Source organism: Chrysochloris asiatica, unplaced genomic scaffold (assembly GCF_000296735.1).
Source record: "Chrysochloris asiatica unplaced genomic scaffold, ChrAsi1.0 scaffold00087, whole genome shotgun sequence".
Classification (NCBI taxonomy): Eukaryota; Metazoa; Chordata; class Mammalia; order Afrosoricida; family Chrysochloridae; genus Chrysochloris; species Chrysochloris asiatica.
This window is the reverse complement of record NW_006408605.1, coordinates 12,073,425-12,082,784: the sequence shown is the minus strand read 5'-3', so window position 1 is coordinate 12,082,784 and position 9,360 is coordinate 12,073,425. Positions and strand designations below refer to the sequence as shown.

At 40.3% G+C, this 9,360-nt stretch overlaps 1 protein-coding gene across 2 annotated transcripts in view; it reads left to right on the top strand.

Moving 5' to 3' along the window:
- Nucleotides 1-9,360, top strand: part of DIAPH1 (diaphanous-related formin 1) — a 186,068-nt gene that overhangs the window by 58,176 nt on the left and 118,532 nt on the right. For both annotated transcript variants that reach the window (XM_006866193.1, XM_006866192.1), the window contains 9 exons: nt 1,705-1,806; nt 2,169-2,299; nt 2,485-2,571; nt 5,692-5,755; nt 6,400-6,539; nt 7,169-7,277; nt 7,718-7,828; nt 8,008-8,126; nt 8,791-8,907. In XM_006866193.1, coding sequence (XP_006866255.1) covers nt 1,705-1,806; nt 2,169-2,299; nt 2,485-2,571; nt 5,692-5,755; nt 6,400-6,539; nt 7,169-7,277; nt 7,718-7,828; nt 8,008-8,126; nt 8,791-8,907 — 980 coding nt within the window. The remainder of the gene's footprint in view (nt 1-1,704; nt 1,807-2,168; nt 2,300-2,484; nt 2,572-5,691; nt 5,756-6,399; nt 6,540-7,168; nt 7,278-7,717; nt 7,829-8,007; nt 8,127-8,790; nt 8,908-9,360) is intronic.

Here is a 9,360-nt window from a genome sequence, read left to right as displayed (position 1 = left end):
GTTCCGACCCATAGCGACCCTGTACAGGGTTTCCAAGGGTGTAAATCTTTACGGGAGTAGAAAGCCTCATCTTTCTCCCGCGGAGCGGCTGGTAGTTTCTAACTGCTGACCTTAAGGTTCGCAGCCCGATTCGTAACCACTACGCTACCAGAGCTCCTCATCCAGAATCTTTAGAGGTAGTTAATTTCCACTTGAAAGGATGGGCAGACCCCCCTGGAGCAGCTAGAACAGAAGAAACTTCTTGAAAGAAAGACCGACTGACAAAAACAAGCAAGTTGCTCGCCCAGGAGACATCAAGGCTAGTGGTCGGGTCCCCTCAGAGCAAACCCCCTTCCAAGACTAAGACTCAATGGGAATACACACTCTGATTGGTGACCATGTTCGTCACTGATAAGGGGAAGTGAGGGAAAAATAGCAATGAAGCTGGGAGCTAAGCCCTACAATGTGCAATAGATTCCCGTGAACCCAGGTAGAGACCTGGTTGGCCAGCAGCATGATGAGACTTGGAGGACTCTTGGGCCCAGAATCAGTGACATAGCCACCGAGGACTAGAGTGGAGAGTGAAGCGTCCAGCTGATAAGAAGAGAGGGCATATACAAGCTTTTAAGAGGGAACCTAGATCCAAAGGGCATGGAGGAAGGTAGAATCTCCACTGAGTAGTATTCAATCTGTCTAGGTGGAGCTGATGAAAGGAGATGCGGATAGGTGTCTTGTGATATAATAGTGAATAATTGTTAGCAGGACTGATTGTGAGGGTTGGAAATGTAAAGGTAGACATTTTGTAGTAAGGAGGGGAGTGATTAACTTTGCAGTCTAGGAGCAGAATTCCCTAGGACCATCAAGGGAGTAGAGCAGAAAACGGGACCCTACCCAGAGAAGGAGTGATGCCAGATATGGAAGTAGAGACGATGACGTGGAGAGATGGAGCATCTGGGGACTTTAGACCAGGGGACAGGCTTGTAGGGTATACCCTTTGGTTGCATGGAGGGGATTGTAACCATGTCAATGAAACGATATACAGTAGGATGAAAGTAAAACTAATGTTCTCCCATGTAAACTATCACATAATTCACAATAAAACATTTAAAAAAGGAAAACCCATAGGGATTTAATATACTAAATATACTAAAATGTTAACTACATTTATCTTTAGTTTTTCGCCATTTTTGATGACTTAATTCTTTAGGAATCAGGAAAATTTATTCATTCAATAGGCATTTAATTTACTTGTTGGTAAGTGCCGTCGAGTTGGTTCTGACTCATAGCAACCCTGTATAGGGTTTCTGAGAATTAGCTGGTGGGTTTGAACCACTGACCTTGCAATAGCAACCAATGCTTATCTTATAGTACCACACCAGGACTCCATTTCAATTACACCTCTTCATTAAAGATGCTAAATGTTGATGTTGTATTCCGTTGAGTTACTTCTGACTTGAAGTGACCCTGCAGAGATTTCTGAGAGTGGCTAGTGGATTGAACTGCTGACCTTGTGATTCATAGTCCAGTGCTTATCCTACATCGTCACACCAGGGCTGTTTGTTGTTGTTGTTAAGTATCATTGAGTGGGTTCTGATTCATAGTGACCCTGTATTGGGTTTCTGAGGAGTGGCTGGTAAGTTTGATCTGCTGACCTTGATAAATACTACTGAAAAAACCTGTAAGGTATTTGAGGTGATTTTGTATATTTTTTTTTCCATCTACTAGTTGGATATGAACCTGAATGAGGAGAAGCAGCAACCTTTGAGGGAGAAGGACATTGTCATCAAGAGGGAGATGGTGTCCCAATACTTGCACACTTCCAAGGCCGTGAGTGTTGGGCCAGCAACCATAGCATGGGAAACTGTGCCCTTATCTTACTTAGACTTTTGGACCTGTTGGTTTGGGGACTGTTTTATCGCAATTTATGTGTACATCATGTGATTTCATTTTACTGTATAAGCCTATTCAATTTTCACCCTCTAATTTGAGTTACCATTCCTGTGTACTTTTGGACTGATTAACCTTCATGAAGTATGTGTAAGGAATGGAATGAGAAATTCTCAGTCTCATGTAGTTTAGTGGTAATGAAGGATGTCTGCCCTAATATTTAATTTTTAGTGATGTGACATTAGTTCTTGATTCATGGCTGAGTACAGTTTTTACTAGTTCTCTGTATGTCTTCTGTCTAGGGCATGAGCCAAAAGGAAAGCTCTAAGTCTGCCATGATGTACATTCAGGAGTTGAGGTCAGGCTTGCGGGACATGTCTCTGCTCAGCTGCCTTGAGTCCCTTCGTGTCTCTCTCAACAACAATCCTGTCAGGTAAGGATTCTGAAGAACCAACAGGAGGTGGAGTCCATTATTGGAGTTTACTGGTGGGGAATATGAAGGTCAAAGGAGTCAGGGGAGCATGAGAATGTTCTGGGTTTCTATTAGCATTCCCAGGGTAAACTTTGGTATTTGTGTATTTGATTTAATATTGCTTTGTCTTTGTATATTCATTATAGTTGGGTGCAAACATTTGGAGCTGAGGGTCTGGCTTCCTTGTTGGATATCCTTAAACGACTTCATGATGAGAAAGAAGAGAATGCTGGGTGAGAACTTCCATGTCTTGGCTCCTTTTGTGGAGAATAGTAGGAGATTACTATTTTTTCTAAAGGAGAAAACAGCAGTTAAATGTATATTTACTAGATATATATGTTGTTAGATGAGAATAGGGTTTATAATTAGGGTGACCAGAGGATGAATGATGAATGTAGATCTGTAAGAAAAGGAGGAGGGACTTAAGTTGCAAGGAGAATACCATGACATATAAATGTTGTTGTTAAGTGCCGTCTTCTACTCATAGTAACTCAGTATGAGCATCTGGTGGGTTTAAACTGCTGACCTTGTAGTTTACAGTCCAGTGCTTATCCTATATACAATATATTGTTGTTGTTGTTATGTGCCATGGAGTTGGTTCCAAGTCATAGTGACCCTGTACAGGGTTTCCAAGGCTGTACATCTTTACAGGAGCAGGAAGCCTCATCTTTCTTCTGTGGAACAGCTGGTAGTTTCAAACTGCTGACCCTGAGGTTAGCAGCCCAATTCATAACCACTATGCTATACACAGCATAAAACTACTAGTCTCTAAACTTTCACTGAAAACCACAATAAAATAGTATTTAAAAAAAAAAAGATTAGCTTATAGTAGTTCTTCTATTTTTCTCCCTCTCTTTAAGCATCGTTTACTTTGGTTTTCTTTGAGTCATTTGCTTTTTTCAGGAATCAGAATAGTCGCTCTCTCTCCATATACATATATATAAAATAACTACTCAGAGTAAACATTGTTTAAATTTTAAAAAAGTTTTTTAAAAAGGTAATTTGTTCCCAGTAAGGTTCTTATCTGGAAATAAGATCTGATTTAGTCCAGAGCTGCTTTGTAATCTGGTCTGGGTCATTTCTCGTTTGGAGGTGTTATAATCCACTTTATCTATTTCTTTTTTTTACACTTTCAAAGCTTTTATTTATATAAAAAATTCATTTATTTTAAAAAGCATTTTAACAAGAGAGAAAGGAAAAGTCTGAAGCAGAAGACCTGCTCCTTAGTAATATTTGGTGGGAAGGTGGGATTTTTGGTTCTCTGGAATTGAATATTTAGTGTTTTTATAAACAAAATATAGCAGGGAAAAATAAAGGTTCCCCCAAAGTCCATGGCTGTTCTATTACCTACACTGCACAGAGAAAAAGAGCACCAAGGAAAAGAGCAGAAGAGTCCCAAAAGTATGCCAGATTGGGATGGGGCGATTCCCCTGTGCTGTGTGCTTTTAGGGTTACAAAGAGCAAACGGCTCCTTTTTGCCAACAATAGTGGATGAGAGTGGGAAGATCAAGGGTGATAGGCAAATAAGGAGTTCTAATGCTTGGGGGAAGGGAAGGGAGCATGCCCATTTCTCCTACCCCATATCCTCAATATATAAGGGAAGAGGGGAGAGGAGAAGGATAACTATTTCCAGTTGATTGAACTTACAGATGAAGGAGAAGGCAAATAAGAAAAAAGGTCTTTTTTTTTTTTAAAACAGCAACTCACATAACAGCTGATTCCTCTAACCCAGCCTGCTAGTAATACACTACACTGTGGTATGTTGGGGTAATAGAGTGGAAGGGAGACAACTTGCCTATAAACCTTTCAGAGATGATGGTAAATTCTGGACAAGTGAGGAGTATGAGTCCCACCACTGACTCCTCCCACCAATTGCATTTTAAGATTCATTAGAATGGGATTATTACTGCAAAAGCCCAACCATATGCTGTTGAGCAAAAACTTGAAATTAGAGGCTATACCAACCCCCCAATAAAGGGGGGTTCTCTATGTCACCTCTCTTCTTTCTGCCAATAATCGGTAGAAGAGCTAGCAAAATATAATTTGTAAAATCATGAGATTGCAGAGGCATATGGAAGGGAGGGAGATGATGCACCCCAGGCCAAAGGCACAACGAAGAGTCAAAGCCAGGGCCAACCCCCACCTTACAAGGGTAAAGGGAACAGAAGTCATGTAAATCAGGTCCTTTAGTTGGCCAACCCCAGGGAAGATGTAGGGGAGGAAACAAGACTCTAAGGATTGGGGAAGAGGGAAGCCAGTTTTGCACCTTCCTGCCAGTTTCAGACTAACTGCTTCCTGTACATGCCAGCTAGCTCCTCCTAGATGTTCCTAATCGCCTCATTTTTCTTCCCCTTCTCACTCAAAATTTCTTCCTTGGCACATTGTCCTTTTTCAACAGCCTCTTGCAAATAGCCTGGCCAGGACAGCAGACATCACAGGATGGGAGAGGAGGCCTACTGACAGCATGAGTAAGGGGCAGTGGCATTAAACCAGGGTTAGCATGATCCTTGAAGAAGACTTGACATCTGTAGATCCTTTATGGTCCCTGCCTCAGAGATAAGGAGAGCAAGGTTTCTTGATCCCAGTTCTCAGACTTTCATTCAAGGGCCTTTGCCAGGTGGAATGGAATGTGCCAATGGTGCAGGCCTTCTTTGCTTCAAAAATATCCATTAGGAATAAAGGAAGCGCTCACACTCCCCTTCTTCAAAAACAGAAAACCCTCTTCCCCATCAAGAAAAAAAGAAGAGTCACCAGTTTATCAGACTGCTAGACACTGCATATATAGCATGTAACTTGTGATTCTTCTCATGGATTCTAATGAGGATGTCTACTCCTCCCCTTCCCCCATTTGATATATTTCTTGATCTAGATCTAGCTTTATAGCAGTCTTCAGTACAGTGATTCTGAGTATATCTTGGACTATCTTAGGCTACCTTGAAGCCAGTGTGAACCAAAGTGATTTCTCTACTTTTGAGGGATTTTTTTAGAAACAGTTCAGGGCCTGGACCTCCTGCATTTAACTTCTCAAATTTGAAGCCTTTATTGTAGCAAGGCAAGCAATAATGGTTGGGATGTTATTCTGATAAAATTTAGCCTAGAGCGAGTTAAAGGGATGACTTTAATGTACTATAAAACCTTAGATTGAGGGAGAATTAGCCAAAGGCCTTTGATGGTAGTAACAGCTCTTCAGCGATCTGCTTCTTGCTAGTATTTCAGAGCAAAGTATTATGTGCCAGAATTTACTCAGCTACTAATTGGGATGTTTTTACTATCCTTGTTTCCAAGATGGAAAAGTCATGTGGGAAAGGGATGTAGAATTCAAGGATTTCCCTGACTATGTCTTCTATCTGCAGGAGCTATGATAGCCGTAACAAGCATGAAGTCATCCGCTGTCTGAAAGCGTTTATGAACAACAAGGTCAGTGTTTTACCATTCTCATTTCAGTTCCATTCTTTCTCTTCTGGTGACAGTCCAGCAAAAGGAACTAGGAACATGAGGTTCAAGACTTCTAGCTGTCCTGTGTAGTGTCATTAAATGTTTTTCATTGCCACTGATACATGCTTCTTTTGACTTTTTTTCTCCCCACATTGCTAACTTCTGCTTCAGAATGTAGACTCAGTTTTCTTACTCTTTCCATACTTTTTGTTATGAAATCTTTAATTTCTTCACTTACAGTTATTGTTTTGGGAAGCATTACTTTAGTTCCTGCTTGTTTTTCTTTATTTTCGTTTTTCTTCCAAACTGATGGACCTTTTCATATTTTCTTGTCTGTTTAATATGTCAAAGCTCTTCCTCAAAGAGCACACAATTATTTGCCCATGAGTACAAATCCTGCCTTTCACTATAGATTCCATTGTATTTGTTTTTTGTTTATTTTGTTTGACATTAAGAAGAAACATCTATTCTTGGAAGACATAGAAGTATATTGTGTCTACTAGGAAATTATTTTGCTATATTCATTTATCTTTAGCTATATTAGGGAAAGTGTTCTACCTTTCAATTTGTCTCTGGTTAGTCATGGTCATCTTTAAAGTCTCCCTTCTCTATTCTTGTCCTATCAGTTTGGAATTAAGACGATGTTGGAGACAGAAGAGGGAATCCTACTGCTGGTCCGAGCCATGGATCCTGCTGTCCCCAACATGATGATTGATGCGGCTAAGCTGCTCTCTGCTCTTTGTATCCTACCACAGCCAGAGGACATGTATGTGATGGAAATTATTTCTCTCTTCATTTCTTTATCATCTTCTCTAGTCTAGAGGAAAATTGAGTAGGAGGAGTAGCTTGGGTGTCCTCTTTTTCTTAAGTACTAGGTAATACTCTATTTTTTTCCATAAGTGAACACTATCAATCTTAATATTTAAATAAGATTCTTAAGTGATAGGGAACTGTTCTGAATGGTTAACAGTGGCAAGGTATCTCCTGTTGTTGCTGTTAAATAAAGTTGAATTGGTTTCAACTAGTGACTCTGTATAGGGTTTCTGAGCAGCAACTGATTGGTTTGAGCTGCTGACTTGGTAGTTAGCAGTCCACTGTTCATCATACGGCACAATTGTTTACTTTTACTGTTGGCTTTTTTCCTCCATAACTTGGAGGGAATACAACAGTACTTTTTAAAATCCAAATAGTATATAAAGTGAAGTCTAGAGATCATCTTTAACTTTCAGTAGATTCTGTCCCCTGCTCTAGGTCATGAGAGGACTAATGTGAGAGAGTTAGAGCATTTATAACAGTCTGTTTCCTAAGTGGTCTGTGCCCTATTCATTATCTTCCTATTTTACATGTCCGTCAGTGCACCTGGGCATTTCTCTTCTCTTCCTTTCTCTTGGACAGGAATGAAAGAGTTTTGGAGGCAATGACAGAAAGAGCTGAGATGGATGAGGTGGAACGTTTCCAACCGCTGCTGGATGGATTAAAAAGTGGGACCTCCATTGCACTCAAGGCATGTATATATCTTCTGGAACTGGCCCCAATAGTAGAATTAAAGATGAAAACACTGAAATTTATTTAACCTTTTTATAGAACACATGGAGTGGTTCCTAACTATATAGTTTACATTTCAAAATTTGTTCTGAAGGAAAAATGACCAACCTTTTCTCTAATAAGTCAGAGAAAACTCTTTTTCTCATTTTAAGAATGAAAAAGGCACAGTATCTTTTTACAAGCTAGGGAAGCCAGTATACCTTGGAATTCTTGGAGTCGTTTAGACTTCTTAACTCTCTAGACTTATGCTCAACCTAGACATCATTACTCTCATAGAAAGTCATTCTTATGACTTCTGCATCTCATCCTGCTAGGTGGCCTCAGAATGCATGTAAAGAGAATGGAATAGTCATCTATCAGAGTTAGCATCGACTTAATTGTTGTATTTCCTTATTTAAGGTGGGATGCCTACAGCTGATAAATGCCCTCATCACACCAGCTGAAGAGCTTGATTTCCGGGTTCACATCCGAAGTGAACTGATGCGCTTGGGACTGCACCAACTGTTGCAGGTAAGATGCAACGCTTCATCATTATAAAAGCTGAGCTGCTTCCTTCCTACTCTTAGAGCCCCAGACATCTCTGGGGTAACTCAGGTTTTCAATTTAAAAACTAGGTTGCAAGGTTTGGGCTTCTAGCCATGTAGGACACTTCTGGGTCTCCTGACTTTTCTACTTTTTGTTATTAACAGGGCCTTCGAGAAGTTGAAAATGATGATATGAGAGTGCAGTTAATGGTGTTTGATGAACACGGAGAAGAAGATTCCTATGATTTGAAGGGACGGTTGGATGATATTCGCATGGAGATGGAATATCCTTTTACTGACTGGGTTCAAGACAAATGAGACATTTGTTGTATTCATGTGCAGCGCCCTGTAAGAATGATGTATGTCTAGTGGTGAGGTAGGTGATGACTCTGAACAGGGCATTGGGTTAGGTGTCTTTTCAGTAGGTACAGCAAATGCCTTCTTATTGCTGTTGGCCCTGTTTACCTTGGCACAGATCAGAGAAACCAGTAGAGATGATCTAAAGGTTACTCAACATGGAAACAGCCATCAAAGTTAGAATAGACTTCTAGAACCTGATATCTTACCTTATTTAGATGTAGAACTGATTTTTGGAGAATATATACAAGTAGGGAATGGAGTTGTAATTTGCTTTCTTGCATGTGTTCCTGAAACTGAAAGAGGGTGTAATGTGGTCAACTATTGGGATTTGCCACAAATGACTTTGACGCAATTATATTTTAGTTTCTATACTGCTTGATCTTCAAACCAAGGATTAGGAATCCTGTATCTCTTTACCACCCAATTAACTGGTCCCTTGACCAAAGTAAGTTTATAGAACCTAAAAGTTTCTGGTGATGTTTATAGGAGGGACAGCTATTAGAGTGGAAGTGGCATCTTGCTTTCTCTAGCCACTTACCAAAATAGGTTCTCAATGTATGCTTTCCTTAGCTCCTTGCCCTTTTGCACTGACTTCAGTGAGGTGTTCCAGATTCTCTTAAACACTGTGAAGGATTCAAAGGCAGAGCCCCACTTCCTGTCCATCTTGCAGCACCTACTTTTGGTCCGAAATGACTATGAGGCCAGGTAAGATGGAATGCTTGCAGGTTTTGCAATTGAACCTAAAAGGTGAGACCACAATTCTTTAAGGATTGTTCTGTAAAAGGAAAAGAAAAGATAAAGACTGAAAATTAGGTTTCATGTATAGTCATAGGTATAAAGGGAGTAGCCAGGTTCAGATGTTCTTTTATTTCCCTTTGGAAAAGGTCAGAGAGTATATAATAAGATGCCCTTCCCTTTTTTGAAGAGGATGACAAAGAAAAGTGGCAATTTAGAATTCCTTCTGTTACTAGAAGTAGAGATGCAGTTATAGAACTGTCCATCACAGAAAGAATTAAACACAAGGTTTTACATGGGAAAAGATGGGCACTAAGTGGCAGATCTTAACGGCCACCACTCGTCTGTCTGTCGTGCTGTGGTGGATTGAGTTGCTGTGATTCTGAGGGCTATACCACCGGTGTTTTGGATAACCAGCAGGGT